We start from the raw sequence: 19,362 nt of genomic DNA on the forward strand, positions 1-19,362 counted from the left end.
TTGCTCCCCTCTTCTCTTTCCTCCCTGCTTCAGATTTTCCTTGTTAGGCCTATTCCCCTTTGAGTATTTGCATGTACCAGCTACTGATTTAAAATCATTACACAGTTAACCTCATTAATTAGCAGTTATCTTGCAATTACTGTCACTCTCATTTTGCAAATGAGGAAACTATAGAACTGAGAAGGCAGCTAGCTTTCTCTAATGTATACATGTCATAAATAGTAAAACCAGAATTTGAACACAGGCAGTTGGTTCTACATCACTTCTTTGGCCTTTTAGTGATTCTGGCGATTGAATCCAGGCCCTTGCACACATTAAGCATGTGCTTTATCACTCTAGGTACATCCCTGGACCACAGAGCACTCTTAACTGTTGCACCTTCCTGGGCTTGCCCTTATTTTTTTTTTCTTCCTTTTGTGATTGGTTTCTCATCTCTGGCCTCAACTGCTTTCTCCAGTTCCACCTCTTGCATGACTCTCCATCAGGATAATCTTCCAAGCCGCTCTCCAGTCTTGTTAGTCCACTGCCTAAGGTCTGTGTATGCTTTTCCATCTGCTTCAGTTCTGCTCTCCAGTGGTACATGCTCTGGCTCAGGACCTGACTACCTGCCCAGTTTCTGGAGCTTCCTCACAGACTTGGAGCCACTGAGCCTTCCATCCTAGGCCATTCGGAGATTCCAAATACATTTTACCCCTCTCACTATCTCCTGGCTTTCATGCTCACTTATAGTTCCCTAGACACTGAACATGTTCACTTCTGTGATGCCCAGCCCTAGTATTGCACCTTCATAGGGCACGGTGAATGGGAACTGACTCTTCTCTCATGCCCTTGCAGGCTTATATAAGTTATTTGAATGAACTGTTGGTTCTTTGTGTTTGCAAGTGATGGTTTACTTGCCTATAAAGCAAGTATTGTCTTTGATTTTTAACTTTCTGATTTGACCATATGTAATTGTCAGACTACCACATGCTCTCCCCCCCTTTTTTTTTCTTAAATCTCTATTATTACCTCATTTGTATTGAATATACGTATTTGGAACTTCATCTCGCATGGAGATGCATAGGCTCAGATGCCAGGGGGCCTCTATCCAAGCCCACCACAGTGCAAAACAGTCATCCAATAAACCATAGTTAAATAGAGATGGGCTAAAAAGAATAATCACATCTATTTCTGTTTGAACCACAATCTTATACAAAGCCTAGGATGAGTAGCTTTCTTGAATAGCGTGGCTTTACCTTTAAGTTTGCATACTGACAGAGGAAATCCAGAATGCTACAGACTCTACACTCCGGGCATGGAGTTCTAAAAGACAAGAAGAGTTCAATCAGCAGGAACATAAAAGGAGAAGAACCTGAATGCACTGGCATCAGTGAGGGGCAACTGGGCCACAGTTCTGCCAGGGATATCAACCCTGTTGGGCAAGTTGCCTTTAACAGCAATGACTAAAGAAATTTCAAACAGAATTCTTGTTTTTTTGTTTTGTCCTTTTTTTTTTCCTTTGCAAGATAGCAGCTTTAGGGGAATATCACTGCAAAAAAAATTATTTTGGTTGTAGAATTTTTAAAAAGAAGATGGTGGGTTTGTTTTCTAGGATTCTGACACCTTTGTGTCAGGCAGCCAGAGTGCAATTACCTTCCCTGCTCTCGGTTCACTCCTTTCTCCACCCCCAATCATCCTTCCAGAACACACACATTAGACTGAGCAGTTGTCCTTCACCACTGAAGAAATGCAGCCCAGGCTTATGTTACCATGGAAACAGAATCACTTTTGGCCGGGAGATACCTCGCTTCATCAGCACTATTATGAGGCAGAATGGGTTGGGAGGGAAATCAAATATTATGCCCACCAGTGTTATAGCTGGCCTCTGGGTGAATAAACGACTTTCAATTAGAGTACTTAAATATCTTTTAACTTCAATAATTATTATTAGAGCCCCAACAGAATTTTACTCGGGAATTATAAAAAAGATGAAGAAGCTTTCACTGTCAAGGGGAGACGTAGAAATTCCAGGACACTGGCAAGTGATGGTTTACTTGCATATAAAACAAGTTTTGTCTGATTTTTAACTTTCTGATTTGATCGTATGTATTTGTCAGGCTATCCCTTGCTCTTTCCCATTTCCTTACATCTCTATTATTACCTCATTTGTACTGAACGTGCATATTTGTAACTTCATTTCATATGGAGACGTGTAGGCTCAGATGCCAGGGAGCCTCTATCCATGCCCCCTCAGATCCTGCTTCTAGGGCTTAGGTCTGTCCCAAACTTGCCATTTGCTCCCTGGTTGTGCTACTTGGGGGTCTCTCTTTGTTTTATAACCAACCTTAAATTCACTTGCTTTCCTGTCTTATTTTCTGTTGTTAATGGTTTCCTTTTGCTTGTACTACTGTCTTAAAGGGCTGATCTTCAAAACTTACACTGGGAGAAAGATCTACCCAGCTAAATCCCAGAACCAGCAACAGAAAGAACCCCTCAGCTCTTCGTCTGAAAAGATGCTCAAGTCATAGGATTAATTCCAAGCCACACAAATCTCTCTCTCTCTCTCTCTCTCTCTCTCTCTCTCTCTCTCTCTCTCTCTCTCTCTCTCTCCATACACACACACAGATTCATGTTACTTAAAAATCTAACTATAAACAGAGAAGAAACCCCATATAATGAAGAGGAAACAAAAACCTTATCGACTGGATATAAGTTATAAATGAGTGGGACACTTCAGAATTATCACAAATAATATGAGGGAACATAGCTACAAAAAATTAGAACAAAATCATTCCCCAAATCACCATTTAAGCCCTGGTTTCTGATTCTGACTTAGCGGTCTTCCCACCTCAGCCAGTGTCCAGCAGAGCTCTGGAGTGTGAGGACTAAAGCTCATGTCTGGCCTGTTAGCTTGACTTTGTCACCTCCCAGCAGGACGTGAGACAATCATTTATCTGCTTCCAATTCAGATTTATGCATTCCTAATTCATATGGATAAATAACCTCTTATCTTTTCATGCATGTAAAGAAGAAAGCATTTACATAACATGTTTTTGGCAGTTATATAAAGCCTGCTTCATGTGGCAGGACTTTCTGCTTACTATGTATATAGCAGGTTCATGTCACTGTTAATAAAGCCAACTACCACAGTCAGTTCAGCTTCCGAATTATTTCCCATCTCAACTTTACAATGCTTTTTGATAATAGATCTTGTCACATGTTTCCTGTGCATTGCCCTCAACATCTAATGATGGGCTAGAAGTGAAGGCTTATGCTCAGGTTGAGGTGCTGGGGGCAAGTAATTAAACCAGATTATCATCTGGTATCTACTAGGCCCACTAGTTATATTTCTAATTTTATCACATTATCAAAGAGGATTCATTAAATGTCTGGATACAGTTGGTCCAAGCTATTTCATGTACTCCCCTAACCTTCCCTACAGAGAGAAAAATGTTCTATTAGTTTAAATTCATTTTAAAAATTTATTTCTATTTATTTGTTTGTCATATGGTGCCAGTTCCTGGAAGGTCAGAAGGAGGCATTGGACCCCCTGACCTGGAGTTTTAGGTGGTTGGTAGCCACCTGATGTGGGTGTTGGGAACCAAACCCAGGTCCTCAGGAAGAGCAGCAAATACTCTCAACCCTTGAATCTTTTCCCCACCCACTCTGTTGCTTTTGTTGTTGTTGTCTATTGGTTTGTTTTTGTTTTTTTTTTCTCTAAATCCTACTGTTTACCTTCCCAAGAACCTTAGGAAATATTGTTAGTAGACTAAATATCAATAAAACCGCATACCTTATATCTTGTTTCATCTCCGATAATTTTAATAAGTCAACAATACCTTCTTTCCATTTGGAACATCTATTATGTGTGCACTCTACTTTGAGTTTTGTACACTCTACATCTCCTAATTGCAATGATATCTCTATGAAATTGAATCTCTTGTAGCTAGTAATTTATACATGCGGAAATAGAGTCAGAGAATTAAAATCCTTTTCTTAAATCTCAAAGCCAGTCAGTAGGATAACTTGATTTAAACGTGGGCAGATCTCTCTAATCTAGTCTGCTCTCACTGTGATCCTGGGCACCAACCTGCCAAGCTCTTCATTTGTTTTATAAAAGGAAGAAAAGAAGAAAGGAGAGGGAGGAAGGTACAGAAGGAAGGAGGAGAAAGGGGGGAGGAAGAAAAGGGAAGAACTATCCACTCAATGCCTCGTGTCCCTTCCAAACAATCTGGGGATCCAGTGGGATAGACCTAACTTTCCATAGTCAGCATTGGGTACTAGCCAATGAAATGTCACTTTGGGCTGATGAGCTCATTTTGTCTTTGTTTTGCTCTGCTCAGGAGAGGTATTCTTGCAGATCAAAGGACCACTGGAGGATATTTATAAAATCTACTGCTACCATCATGATGAGGCCCACAGTGTACTGGAGTCCTACGAAAAGGAAGAAGAGCTGAAGCAACATTTGAACCACTGTATCCAGTCCTTAAAGTAAGGCCTTTTCAAAAGGAGATTCCCATCTATTCTGGGTGCTTAGCAGGGGCCATTTACAGTGGGCAGAGACAAAAGGTCACCTACAGCCAGCAATACACAGGGGTTGCTCCGACAGCTGCTTAATGAAAAGCCAATGTGCTACAAACCCAGAATGACTTTTGCTGCCCCGCAAGAGCATGACTAAAATCAACAAGTGAGACAAAGATTCAAGGCTTTTTCTGATATGGGGGAAGTGCAATATTGTCAAACAGTAATAATAAAACAAATAAGAAATGAAAGGCAGGTTCTATTCATGCGTTCTCAAAGGCCAGTGGGCAGTGAGTTGATTACATTATTCCTGAATAGTCCCTCTTGTTGCCCCAGTTCACTGTGGGGAGAGTGTGAGGATGATTAAGGCCGGGTGAAAGTTAACTTCAGGAAAATTAAACATTCTGCCTTCCTCACTCATAACACGTGAGGGGGCAGTAGTGCTGCTACAGAAGTTTGAATAAGAGTTTTTCTTTAAAGCTCTTTCTATTCTCCAAACAATTAGCAAGCACAGATTTATCTTATCTTTGTAAGTAAGGGGCTGTGAGGCTGTGTTTGGTCTGACCTTTTAGATAAAACTGGAGTCATATTTAAAGCCAAGCTCGTTCCCCTTTTCCTCATCCTGTCCAGTTCTCCTACGGACTCTTCATTCTTGAGGGTGGTCTACTGCTGAATGGGAGTCACCCAGTCAGGGGTTAGCCAGCTTGAGGGAGCAGAAGTGTGAAGCCAAGATGTGCCAGTCTGAACCTCCAGCACACCTTCATGTGTTCTATCGGGTGAGGGCAAGAGGGGGAGTCCTCCTTTTACAGGAGAAGTTTGTACAGCATTGGGGTGCTGTGGGGAGACTAAATGAGGCCACACTGGAGGACGACACTCCAGGCTCCAGTTAGAACTGAAATGAGTCTAATTTGGTTTCCATGGCTTCAAATTAAAAAAAAAACAACAACTTTGATTAAATTTGATTAAATTCCACTCTATTGCCCCCTACTGGCCAAAGATTGCAGGCCTTTAACATTTTTCCAGAACTTGAGAGAAAAAAAAAAGGAACCATTCTGGAAGGCTTGTGCTGCCGTGTGTATACATCTTGGTGCTGACAAAGCAAAAATAAAACTTGATACTCTCCGAGGAGACTGACCTGCTCAGATGATTCGTGTGTGGGGTAAGCAGTTCTGGCTGGTGTTTGCTATTTCAGTGTAGGCCAGCGTTAGCAGGTCATCAGGAAGAAAAATTAAAGTATAAAATGATTATATTTGCTTAAATAAGTTCGTAGATGACGAACATGTTCTCTGCATGGACAGGTATTTTATCCTTATGTCAGATGGTGACGTCCTGCATACAAAACACCTTCTCACAATCCCTGTGAGAATCCCTTTTAGATAAATCCCTTCAGGGTCTAGAAATAATAATAATCACACGACACATGAAGAACTGGCTCCTTCTATTGCCCTGCACTTCTAAACCCAGGGCCCAAGAGACCTGGACAGGAAGCTAGTCAGTTTGGGCCCCTGGTCCTTCTGACTGCTTCTCTAAGCTCCTTGGGTGAGGATAAACATTAGTGTGCCCTGCAATAAATTTTGATTCCTAAGAGAACAGAGCCCACTTCAGTAGTCTCTATGCAGCCCAGCTCAATACCATTTCCTTTCAAAGCAGTTGGAGAGTAGAGGTAATTGTGAAATCTCAAATTTACTTTCAGACCTAAATGACTTCCTTTGTTTTTTAAGCTTCAAAACTACTGTCCCATGTTGTGCCCAATTCTGTATATTCAGACTCTTCTGACTTTTAGGAATAATCTCACCCACCGAAAGGCACAAAATCCAAATGAAACAATATTGGCAGAACTATTTCTTTAGGGGAAGAGAATCAAAATAAAGCAGCTTAAGTGGAAGCCATTTTCCCCAAAGTTGCCTTTCCATGAAAATAAAGTTAATGAGGAACTGCGCGGCCGCCTGGAGGCTGAGGACCATGGCGTTACTGACATCACTGTAACACAGACCTCAGCTGAGTCAAGCTTTAAATTCTGAGAAACAGGTTTTCAAACAGGTTTATAGGCCAGAGAGAGTCCTGAACACCCTCGGGGCTTGGTTTCCCTTGCCAAGTAATCAGTCAAAGCTATTACTGTCGCCCTGCCTTTTCCTACTGGCTAAATAAAGGAGCGGCTGCCGCTCCCGATGAACGTTAGTCTCGGCCTCCATTTTCAACAGTGCAGGGGACACTGAAGTGAGTTGGTTTGAAGCAACATATCCACATGAGAGGTGGCTTCATGCCTTGGAAGCTAAAGCGGATTTTAAAGCGACTTAGGATACATTTTAGCTAAAATTAAAATATGTTTATTGAGGGCCTCATAAATATTTATTGAGAGTGCTAGATAATGTTGAAAATATTTTTCATATATAAGCATGGTTCTTACCCCCCAGGAACATAAACTCTAGTCGTAGATAAAACTGTCTGGAAAGCTTGCCAGCAATGCAAAGTTCATTTAACACACCAGAAGGTATCTCTGTAGGTTTAATTCAAGGCTAACCTCCAACAGGAAGGCAGAGATACTGCCTCCTTCTGTATGATAATTCAACCTTGGCTATTCTTTGAAGCCCATTGCCATTCAAAAGAGAAAATTATATTTGCATCCAGACAATTCGTTTTGAAGTCTTAGGACAGTATTTCTAAGTGGGTCAGTTCTTTGGTGCCTGATATACCAGGAATGTGTGTTCAAAGTGAGGGACTTTCAACAGAGGGTGGGGAAAGACGGTTCCAATGTTGACCAATGCTGGCTGCTCTTCCAGAGAACCTGGTGGTGCTGCCTAGCCTTCATGTGGTGACTCCCAACCGTCTGTAACTCCAGTGCCAAGGACTCCGATGCCCTCTTCTGACTTCTTTGGGCACCTGACATTCATAGTCACATGCTACACATACATACAGGAGGCAAAATGCTCACATACATAGAATAAATATTTTTTTCAAAACTGAAATTTTCCAGAAATGTGGTGTGTACCCATACCTGCAGTCTAGAAACTGGACATTTACATGCTCTTTTTATTTAGCCAGGAATGTTTAGCTGAGTGGGGCAAATGACCTCTAGGATTGCCCTCAATGTTACCTGACTACATCTTTGTTTACTGAGGAGCTCGTTGCTTAACCTCTTTGGAGTTACTTATGATTTCTGATCTATGAGGAGAAGTAAGGGGTAGATAGGCATAGGTCTAGTTAGAACAGCCTGTCTGTGGTCTCCTTTCTCAGTTTTTTCGGTTAGAAATATTACTAGCGTCTCTTACCGGTCAGTGGCCCCAAAAGATTGGTTTATTTTGTAATAAAATAAGAACAAAAGGGCTTTTCTAAGTTTTTATTTTGTAATAAAATAAGAACAAAAGGGCTTTTCTAAGTTTTTGTTTGTTTGTTTGTTTGTTTGCTTTGGTGGCTGGAGTCACATTCCGAGCCCCATGCCTCATGTCTTAACATTATAAATTAACCTGTATTTATCTTTTTGCTAACAAAGGCCCCATCCTCAGGAGAAAGAACCTTAGCCTTTCACTCATTGAGGCAGCCTGGTCACGTGGCTCCTGTGGTGGCTTTCTCACTTGGAGAAGCAGCAAAAGCCTCATGCTGTGCACTGTCTAAGGGGCTGCTTCCCAGCACCTTGTGTTTTTGATTCTAAACAGAGGGTACCAGGTAAAAATCAAAACCACCCCTGGAAACTCCTTCAGGTCCTTGCACTATGACATTGTTTGGAAACAGACCATAATATTTAAGGAATAGCCACAAAAAAACTTTAATTCGTGAGTCAAATTATAATGAGCCCAGCAGGAGAAGGAGGTAATTATTTTATCCCATAAAAGGCTAAATGGACACTGCTTAACTTCTTCCCAGATTGTTCTCAGCTAGAACCACCTTCTGGAAAGTTTCAAAATCTATTGTGGAAAGGAATGTTTCTTCTTTAGCGGTGAGAAAATCAGGGGACGTTATAATGCAGCCCTCACCCCCCCCTTACAGAGTATGGCTTCATCTATTAGAAAAAAGTCAGGCTCCTTTATAGAGAGTGGTATATGACGTTAACCACATGCTTGGTTTTATTGTAATTTTAGGTTTTGTTGTTAAAGTAAACAAAATAGAAAGAGAAAAAAAGAACTCTATTTCTTTTCCAGGACTTCCAAACAAAATGGTTTCCTTCAATCTCATTTAGGAAGTAATGTTTCAATGGAAAATGGTTTTATTTTTTTATATTTTACTAATGTTATAATATATGATCTGCAAAAAACACACACACCAAATCCTAGAACAAATGACATTCTCCACTGGAGAAATATATAAATGATTGGAAGAATATGAACATAGAAGAAATGGATAGATATCCTGGGACCACTGAGAGACAATTTCTTTCACTACAGAACTTTTAAATGTCAATCCGTAATTTCCTAGACTTATAACAGGTATTGATTTTAAAGACAGTGTAATTTTGTCTTTGATTCCCATTTGGAGGTTTTGTACTCAGCAGAACCCAGTTATTCTAAGATGTCTAGAGATCCATTTACACATACAGGTCAGGGGACTGAGAAGGTAGTTGCTTTACATACATGTACCCAACTTCCACATGTATGGAAAACCAGAACAATTTTTACTTATTCGATCCAGCTTAGCATTTGCTTTTATCATTAAATTTTTTCTCTCAATCATTGAATATAAAAAAGTCAAGCATGGCATACCTTTAATTCCAGAGCTCAGGAGTCAGAGGAAGGAGACTCTGTGAGTTCAAGACCAACGTGGACTATATAGCAAGTTCCAGGATAACCAGAAACACATTGTCTCAAACAAACTAACAAAAACATAGCCATGTGATTTTTATATTAGAAATATTTATGTCATAAATATTCATTATATTAAAAAAGATCGAAAAAGCAAAGGGAGGCTATGAGTCATATAATAAACAAAAACTATTGTGTTATTTTGTAATTGATATAAGCCACATTTAGGAGGAAACTTCCATCTCTTTTGTGTCTTAAATTTGTCCTGACTAATTCTCATTGTTTTTCATGACGAATTAGTTTGATCACATACTTTGAGCCTTTAACACTTACCAGTCACTTTTTAAGATTGGTGTCATAGAAATAAACAAATCGTGTAACTTACCCTTGCCCGAGTTGGAGAGACCAGCAACACACGAAAGAAGTGTGGTATATAGTATGGAACATTAGCAACTCTTGGGAAGAGAAGGAAAAGCAGGGAATAGGGAGAGCCAGGATGCTGTGAAGCAAATGGTGTGAAGCATGGTGACATTTGCAAAGGGTGATGGGGAAGACTCTCAAGGAAGGGACACCTGAGCAAAGGCCTGAAAGGAAGGAAGGAGGGAGATACACAGGAATCTAGAGAAAGAGCCATCTGCACAGAAGAAATGGTAGACTCAAAATCCTGGAGGCTGCCGCATGCCTGCCTGACTTTACTAGGAGCAAGAAGTCTGCGGTTGCCATAGCACCCTGGGAGAAATGAGCCCTAGGAAATTGGGTAGAGAGACGTCAAAGGAGACACAGACCATGCGCTTTTTCACGAAAGCCCTTGTTTTACAGAAGCAAACAGCAGCTACCAAAGCTACCAAGGCCTGCATGAAGGCTGTCTTTGAGGATTCTTGTTGACCTGTCAATACTATGCATAAACCAACTGCAGTGGGGGACACTTGTAGTCCCAGTCCAGCTAGGCTGCTGCAGGAAGACTGTCAGTTTGAGGTCAAACGTGTCTGTGTAGGTTTAAGGTTAGCTGAGGATACCAAGTGAGGAATTTTGTATTCCTTTCTACAAAATTATCTTCCTGCAACTACATAGAGAGATTATTCAGTATTTAATAACATTGTTATATGAGTTAGTTTAAACATTACTTTGATTGCGTTTGATGTATTTTTTCCAAAATGTAAACTTAAATGAATTTAAGTATATTTTTAAATTGTTAAAATATATTAACGAAATCACTAGTTTGAACTTTTTATGTGTTATTAAAGACCAGTAGATATATTAAAGTGTCATTTTAGAACATATTTCTAATTAGAGACACTTGATTCCATGGGGCAATCGTGAAACTCACTTACCACTTCATTTGATAAAGTAAAATTTGAAAGTATTTTAAATGTTGCCTATTATCCCATGTGTGTGAATTAGTACTGATTTACTTTTTCTCATTCTTTCACAGGAATATATATATGCAAGAGTAAGTACTTCACTTTTAAAGTTTTAATTTTTAATTTTTAGTTTAATTCGTTCTTTAAGAATTTCATACAATACATGTTGATCATATTCACCCCCCCCAGGTCCTCCCAACACCACTTCCCCTCTTCACTCAATTTCCTGTCTTCTTTTTCCACCCACCAAGTGCAGATTGTGCTGCTGCTATCCTCCTGGATGTGTGGCTTTCCACTGGAACATGGTTGACTTTCCAGGGGCAACGTTTTTAAAAGAATAACGACTCTTCCTCTCCAGTACCTATCACTTGTCAATCTCTCCTTGGCTAAGGGTGGGACTTCCTGTCTAGTGTCCGGCTTGCACAGGGCTTGTGCATGCTGTTGCAGTTAACCACGTGAGCTCATACATACAGCTGCCCTGCTATGTTTGTACCTCTTACATTCATTTTATTTTTTCAGTTTATTTATTTTAATGATGAAAGTAAAATACACCTAAAAGCGAAGCTTTTGGAAAAACCATTTGTTCTTCCCTGCCTTGTAGGAATTTGTTCTTCTCCGTCTTGTGTTGTTCCTCACACTTGACTTTGTTGTCAAAGCAAAGGCGTTGGCTTTGCGCCTGGCCTTGCTGGGCCGCTAAAACATCCTGTTGACAACAGTTTTATCCATGGGGATGTCCACAGAGGGCCTTGTGGTGACCGTACTTATAATCGTTCACAATGGACTTGATCTTTGACCTCTTGGCGATTTTCTTCTTGCCCATGGCAGCTGTCACTGTTTGGGGATAATGGTCAATTCCAGCCACCAGGGCATGGCTGTGAGGGTGGTCTGAGTTGCCATATCAATATTCTTCATGATGATGGCTTTGTGCTCAGAGTAGGTCTAGCCAAGAGCGGTGCCACTTACTAAGGGTTTTATGAACTTACCCCTTTTGGCAGCAAGCAGTGGGTACCCCAGCTCTTATATTTTCTATCCCTACTCCCTTATTTGCTAAGAAGCTGTTAATGGTAAATTTTCCTGAATAATTAAGTGTGGTCTTTCCATAGTTACTGCTTCTTCATTCATCTACATGAGTTATAATTCATTTTCCTCCTTTATTCTTCTAGAACTTAATAGTCGTGCATTTATTTTGAGTTCCATATTTTATAGCAAATGCTATTTGTTATGTAATATAGACATTGGTCTTTATTATTGACTTAAAAGTTCCATAAAGAGATTAAATTTTTAAAAGATTACTTTATGGATACTATAAAATAAATATAAAATTTAGTATACTTATGGTCATTAAATAGAAGAAATTCAAAAAATTACAGCCAGTCATCAATTGTATTTTTCCCTCTATTCTCCCTCTGATTAGAACATACAGGCATATTTCATATGGAATATTTTTCCTGTTTTCTACCATAGTTTTTACAGTGTCTAAATAATATTTTCCCTCCATTTTATTGGAAAAGTTTTACAGCAAAACTAGATAGCACTAAAACAAAGCTAACTGTGTTTCCTTAACCTGGCAAAGCCCCAATATTAGTGTGTGATGAGATTAATGTAGCTGTGTCTGGCACCAAACACTTGCCAAGAAATTTGTGATTCAAGTGGAAGCCGAAACAGTGCTATATGTTAGTGATGGCGTCCAGTTTCAGCACAATATTGTGGAGCACTGTTACACACTGGGTTCCTTACTGTGGGCAGCAGGCAACAACTGGCTGGCATGGGGCTATCACACACAGGACTCTTCTGCCTTCGCCATTATCAAAACGTAATCTCCCTGGGAGGGATGAGACGCGGCAGCGAACTTTGTGGCATTGAGTGCCTGGAGTGCTGTTATCTTGCAACACATCCTCTAGTGTTTCTCCCAAGGTGTAGTCTGTCTGATGCAGATACCAGGGCGCTATTGATCGTTGCCTGGGCAACTGAAAATGACTATATCTGAAGACAAAAGTTCCTGGGAAATCTCTTCTTGTCAGTCCTTTCTCAGATTTGCATTTATGACGGTTTTCTAAAAAAAAAAAAAAAACAATAATCCTTTCTAATTATCGCTTGAATCGTAAAACAGAGGCGCTAGAAGATTGGTGCTAAGGACTGACAGAAAAAGTCGTAATAACACTTGAACTCAATTACGGCCCTGATTGGCATGTGACACATCTAGATACAGGAGGAAGAAGGGCAGCTCACAGAAACAGCTGCACCGTTTAACACATTTGTGCTTTTTGCTCTTTGTTTTTTTGGTTTTTGTTGTTGTTGTTGTTGTTGTTGTTGTTCTGGTTCTAAAAACTTGCATATATACTTATACACAGAGATGACTCAAAATAAATGATCTACTAGTGCTTTTTTCAAAGTTTTTGACACTTATTTTGGAAGGTATTTTCAGTAGCTTTTTGAATGATTAAGTGAATTAATGTTTGGTGGTAATCAAAGAATAAACTCACAAGAAATTCTGACTATAGTCACTTAGATGTTGTTCCTGACTTCTTGCTTGTCCCATTGGGTTGTCTCCATAGGAGTATAAACTTTTGTTAAGGCATAATCCCTGCTTTGAAACATTAAAAAAAATGCTCCCAGCTGCTGGCATCCCATCAATCAAAATGCTTTTAGTTGGGTTTTCAATATAATTGATCATTTCTCATGTGCTCCATTCAGTTCTCCTGGAACCCAATAATGTTTCCTTCCTCCCATTCCTGAGCTCTCTTTCTGTCTCTTGATCCTTCTCTCTGTCTCCCTCTCTCTCTTTGCCTTTATCTTTCTGTTTCTTTATTGCAAACATGTAGTGTTTGCTATGGTTTTCCGTCAGGTTAGTGCAATGCTTTTCAAGATATAAGTAAACTCTGTCGTAGTCATTTATTTATTTATCCATTTTGAAATTTGGGGAGAGGGGATTTTCAATAGAAAATAAAAGAACATGACAGAAAGCCTGAAAACTCATTGATTTTTCAGCCTAAATATGTGCATTGATAAAATGTAATCAGGGTGGGAGATACAGTGGTGACAGGGAAATTGGTCACAAACTGGGAAATTGGGAAATAAAATGATTACAGACATTCAGTTCTAGGGGAGATGGTGAACACAAAATAGGGAGATAGATGAAATAAAGATTGGTGTGTGTGTGTGTGCACGTGTGTGTGCGCGTATGCACATGTTGTGTGTGGGTGTATGTGCATGTACACATGACAATCAGAACACCTTGGTTTCTCATTTGTCAAATGAAAAATTGAACTAGATTGTTTCTAAGATGCCACTAGATCATTTTTGGACACTTTTACTTCTCTTTTTCAAATTATGTTAAAGTATGAGTATAAAAAAATCCATCTGTTGGGATTTAAACAATGTCATCACTTTGTCTATAATTTACCATTTCCTGGATTGATTTTTAGAAGCCCCTGCTGGTCAGTGACAGTAGTTTGGATGGCAACTTCCCAGAACTTGGGGCTTCTTTCTCCTGACAACCCAGGCCAGTGGGAAGACTCACACTCTGTCTCAGAAGCACGAATGGAAGTGCCACACGTGTGTGCTGACTGATACAAAGAGCTGTTGGTGACGTTTCACCTGTGAGAAAGGGAAAAGGGCTGAGAAAGCCATCATGTGCATAGCAATTAGGAAAGTATGGTAGTGATACTTAAGGGTCATTACTTTTGTTACAAATTTCTTCTGGAGTCTGTGCAGGACCCCTGCGTGAGCAGCTTTTCAGCTTGTTAGAAAAGAGAGGACAGTGTTGAGTTTCGACAATGTTCTTCCAGTCACATATTTGAATGTTTCAGTTATGAATTTATGTTGCTCAGTAGTAATAACAAAAACACCATGGGGGAATTTCATTTTTCTTGGTTGTCATAGGAAAACACATTATGAAACTGGGATTAAAGCCTGGTGCATATACTGACCTGAATGTAAAGCTAAACTTGGGTGCTCTTTGGTAGGTGTGTATACCTGTGTGTTTTAGGTTTTTGTGTAGTTAGTGGGGTCTTTCAGCCTTGCTTCCTTTTGTCTTTTTTTTTTCAACTCTTGTTTCCATTTGAAAATTTTTATATAGTTCAAAGGAGCAAAACTGTTTTAGGAGCAATTATTTTTCAGTAAATCAAAAAATGGGAAACAAAGTTAGTAAATGAATGTAAAATGGGTATCAATGATGTCTGTCATAGAGGCAAACCAAACCTGCTGGACATGGGCTCTTTGATGATCAAACCTATTCAGCGCGTGATGAAATACCCCCTGCTACTTTGTGAACTTCGGAACTCGACACCTCCCTCCCACCCCGACTACAGGGCCCTGGAGGCAGCCTTCGCTGCTGTGAAGGACATTAACGTTAACATCAATGAGCTGAAAAGAAGGAAAGACCTAGGTAGGTAGAAGCATGGCAGCCTGGTCCCCAGAATTGGAGTGTTCCATCAGTGTGTGACAGTCACAGTGTCCCAGTTACGCAGCAATCGCAGCGAACATGATGGTTTGAAATCGAGAGTCAGAGGACAGGAGGAGCATGTGAGTTTACCTGAATAGCTAGGAGAAAAAAGACCATAAAATGTATACAAAACTAGTCATTAAAAAGACAAATCCAACGGGTGCGCTCAAGTGTTCACTCGCCCCTGACCACTGTGTACTCCGTGGTAGAGTGTGGGCAGACCGGCCTCCTGCTGCTCAATGTCTGTAGAGAAGGGTGGGAATAAAGCCCAGAAACTGCAGCCCTGGGAGACTAGCCCAGAAAAAGGCCGGTCGGGGTCCAGGTCCATGTGAAGGGTTCCATCTGGGACTTGATCCTGTGGATCAAATGAATGATACATAGGAATGAAGATTGGGGTCGCAGGGGCACAGAGTGATTTGTTTCTACAATTAACAAATGAATTTTAATTATTTTAAGCTAAGATATTGCAATTATTGCGTAATGTCAAGTGTAGGTTTCAATATAGGAGTGTTAATTCTATGGACCCCATGTCCCAGGAATAACAGCCCTTCATCCTCTCATGGGATTAGTGTCACGAAGAGCTCTTATCTAAGTTTGTGTTTCTAATATGAAACTTGAACTCAATGCTTAAATAATGACAGGCATTTAAAAATAAATGGTGCAATGAATTCCTTTTCTTTGATTGGTTTTGTTTTCCAATAAGTAAAAAGCAAAATATTTGTTTTAGCAAATTAAAACCATAAAGAAGAGAATACCAAAGCAATAGGGTAAAAGATAACAAAAGCAAAATGAAAAGACTGCACACATAGCATGGCTGCCTAGAATGTATTATTGTTATAATTATTTCAGTAATAAGAATATTCTAGTAAAAAGTCAATAAAAAGAACAATTCCTAGGAAGCTTTGCTAGTAACTGGAGGAATGAAAATGAAAATCGCAATGATGTGATAAGCTCAGTGCGTGAGCCAGAGAATGCGTGGCACTAGCCAGTACTAGTCAAAACATTACTATTCATGATCTCAGACAAAAGTAGGAAACTGATCAAAAATTGCTTTAAAGATTTACATAATTATCCAGTAATGAATAATAAACTATGTTATACTCTGTGATATGATGAGAAGGTTAAAAAGCAATGACATAAAACACTGTATCAACTGGTTTAATAACAAAAATTATTTGAAAGATGTTTTGTTTTATTTTATGAAGCATGATTTCATGTCACCCAAGCCAGCTTCAAACTCATTATATAGATGAGGCTGGTCTAGAAGAATCCTCCTGTCTCCGGCCTAGAAGAATCCTCCTGTCTCCACATTCCAAGTGTCTGGATTACAGGTGTATGCCGCTACACTTGGCTCAGTCTTGAGTTTTCTATGTTCGATATAGTACCATTCCTGTCAAACTTGAAACAGTAAACAGTGCATCTTGTCTAACTCAACATGCACTGTTGGCTGAACCCTCATCAACAGTGCCATGACTGAACATCTTTCTACGCCCTTCCCAACAGTGACTGTATCAAACATTTGGAATAAAACCAGGGCTAACAGTTATTTCAAAGAGAGGTAAAACTCAGAGTGATTCTCACCTGGCCCCAAATCACAGAGTGCTTGAAAAGCCAACCTAGGATTTGAGGCTTATGTGTGATGGGTTTAGCTGTCTTTTTGTTGGTTTGGACCTGATTTCCTTTTCCAGAGACTCCCAGATAATACCCACCATCAGAGAGTGGACGCTTTCTTCTCTGCTAGTACAAGGAATTTTCTTTTCTTCCCTCTTTGGTACAGAGGGTAAAATCCAACCTCTTCCCCCATCTAGTTATTTCTTTAATGTGGGAAGTAAATTAACTTGACTTTGAATAGCCTTGAGGAACCATGTCTTTGAATAGCTGAGTTTCTGAAGGTCAATGGGTGAGGTACTTTGGACAGACTAGGCAAACGGGTAATAGGAGTAACGGGGTAATGGCCCCTGCAGAAAAGGATTAAGTCCTGTCCTCAATATAAATATTGGCCTTAAAAATGCTAGTGGTAGGGGAGGAAGTGGAAATTCTTTAAATAAATAAATAAATAAGGAAAAAAATAAAACAAGGCAGGACAGTGCTTAACACCAACCTGGTGATCAGAAAAAAGAAAAAAAAATGCTAGTGGAGTGTGGAATCTGGCTGCAAACACTTGGATGTATCCCTGCATTCTTCTCTTTCAGTTCTGAAATATAGGAAGAACGATGAGGACGAATCACTCAAAGACAAACTATCCAAATTGAATATTCATTCAATCAGCAAGAAGTCAAAAAGAGTCACAAATCATCTGAAGATCCTGACCAGAGGAGAGTCACAGGTAATCTTTCTTCTTGGACCACCTACGTTTCCTCGGGGATCATTAACACTGCCACTCATGGGGGCCTTGGCTTTGCTCTTTTTGTGACCATGTCTAAAACACAGAATCAAGGTAGTGCCCCAAGCTCTTCCTTTGGGGGGGGGTCTAGTTGTTTCAGCACTACCTCAGTTTCCACGGGGAAGGCAGAGAGAGATGAAAACGCAGGACAGAGGATGACAAAGCCGCAGGAGACCTGATCTCAGCGGCTCAGGATCTCTCTCTCTTTTCAAGGCCCCATCTTCCCCCATCTCAGTTTTATTTCTGCTTTAAAGTTTTTCTGTGCCTCTGGGATTCTCTTTATTTCATCTAAAAACAAAGTGGTGTTTAGATGCATAATTCAGTGTGATGGTTTTTGTGTTTTTACCCCACCCCCTTCTCTTCCTGGACATGCCCTAGATGCACATTATATTACTGAGAGACTGGTCCTTAGTGATCCTTACTCAGCTCTTTAACATAGCTTGCGCTTAAATCCCTGTAGGCAAAGACTGCGTTTTCATTCTTGGGCTACTCAAACCCAAATAATCACACAAAAGCTGTATTAATTACAATACTGTTTGGTCAATGACACAGGCATATTTCTAGCTAGCTTTAACATCTTGATTGGCCCATACCTATTAATCTGTGTGTTGCCACAAGACTGTGGCTTAATGGAAAGGTTCTGGTGGAAGCATCTTTCTCCTTCAGCAGCAACATGGCATCTCTTTGACCCCGCCTGCTCTCTTTCTCTATTTATCTATCTATCTATCTATCTATCTATCTATCTATCTATCTATCTATTTATCTCTGTTCTGATTTCCCTCCTGTCTTTACTCTGCTAAGCCATTGGCCAAAACAGTGTTATTCATCAACCAACAACAACAACACATAAACAGAAGGGCATCCCACATCAAATCCCAACCTCTTATAAATAGCTGAATTTTCAAAGACTTCTAAATTTTAATCTGCTTAAGGAGAATCACATGAGATAATTTCAAAAGACAGGTTATAGAATTCCACCTATCTTAATGGTACAGCCTAGAACCCTGTATTTATACAGACAACCCAGGAGTTTTGGGGCTAATGAATCTGAAGGAAGTGATCAGTAGAACAAATATTAAGAATGAAAGAAAATTCATTATCTGGTGAAAGGAGAAATTTCATCCTCGCTGAAAGGAGGGTGGTGTAATATTGTCATCTTTTTCTTCTCATTTTCTTTGTGGCTTCAGTGACTTTACCACTTGTGAGGTACATAGTTGTTACCAACATTGTATTTATTTCTTTATAATTTTCTAGGGATTCACCAGGTCCATTACAAAAAGAGGCTTGATATGCAACTATATTGTGAGAAGTTTGGGAAATTAATAGTGCATGGTGACTGATCAGGAAATGGATAATTGGGTCATTTCAACTAAAGGCAACAGTAATAAAATCAAATTGGAAATGAGCTTAAGGAGACAGTAGCCCCCGTAGGCATTTATAAATGTGTGCAGAGATTCTCGCCCATGCTTTGCGATTTTGCTTCTTCCTCAAGACAGTTCTATTGAATAGAGCGGGCAGCTTCTAATGTGGGGCAGACTTTTGTGGGGACCATTATATTCTTTCGCATATTTATCAGAACCTTTTTTTTTAACTGTGAACTAAAAGTGAATTGTAGCTAAAATAGCATGAAGGGATATTAATTAGATTTTTCCTCTTAATCTTCATAGAGGATGTCCTGTCAGCAATGAAGCATTTCACTGTTAATCAGAAAATCAGCTGCATAGGCTGAACTGGAGAAGAGATAAATCTCAAATCAATCAATTTTGTACTTGTCAGCAGCTCAGGTGAAATATTGGTAGAGTTAGGGTGTAAAGCTATTACCCAGGAGGAAGATTCTATCCAATCCATCATATATGTATTGAACTTTCGTGTACTGGGCACTGTGTGAGAGATTGGGAACACAAAGATGAACAGGTATAGATCTAGAATTCAGGCTGCTTT

The 19,362-nt window shown here is 39.8% G+C and overlaps 1 protein-coding gene across 2 annotated transcripts in view; it reads left to right on the forward strand.

Moving 5' to 3' along the window:
• The window catches only part of Arhgef38 (Rho guanine nucleotide exchange factor 38), a 103,166-nt gene that overhangs the window by 59,745 nt on the left and 24,059 nt on the right, over nucleotides 1-19,362 (forward strand). For both annotated transcript variants that reach the window (XM_085677698.2, XM_048456751.3), the window contains exons 4-7: nucleotides 4,323-4,470; nucleotides 10,666-10,683; nucleotides 14,782-14,981; nucleotides 17,231-17,364. In XM_085677698.2, coding sequence (XP_085533824.2) covers nucleotides 4,323-4,470; nucleotides 10,666-10,683; nucleotides 14,782-14,981; nucleotides 17,231-17,364 — 500 coding nt within the window. The remainder of the gene's footprint in view (nucleotides 1-4,322; nucleotides 4,471-10,665; nucleotides 10,684-14,781; nucleotides 14,982-17,230; nucleotides 17,365-19,362) is intronic.

The sequence above is a fragment of the Myodes glareolus genome, chromosome 17 (assembly GCF_982192425.1).
Source record: "Myodes glareolus chromosome 17, mMyoGla1.1, whole genome shotgun sequence".
Classification (NCBI taxonomy): Eukaryota; Metazoa; Chordata; class Mammalia; order Rodentia; family Cricetidae; genus Myodes; species Myodes glareolus.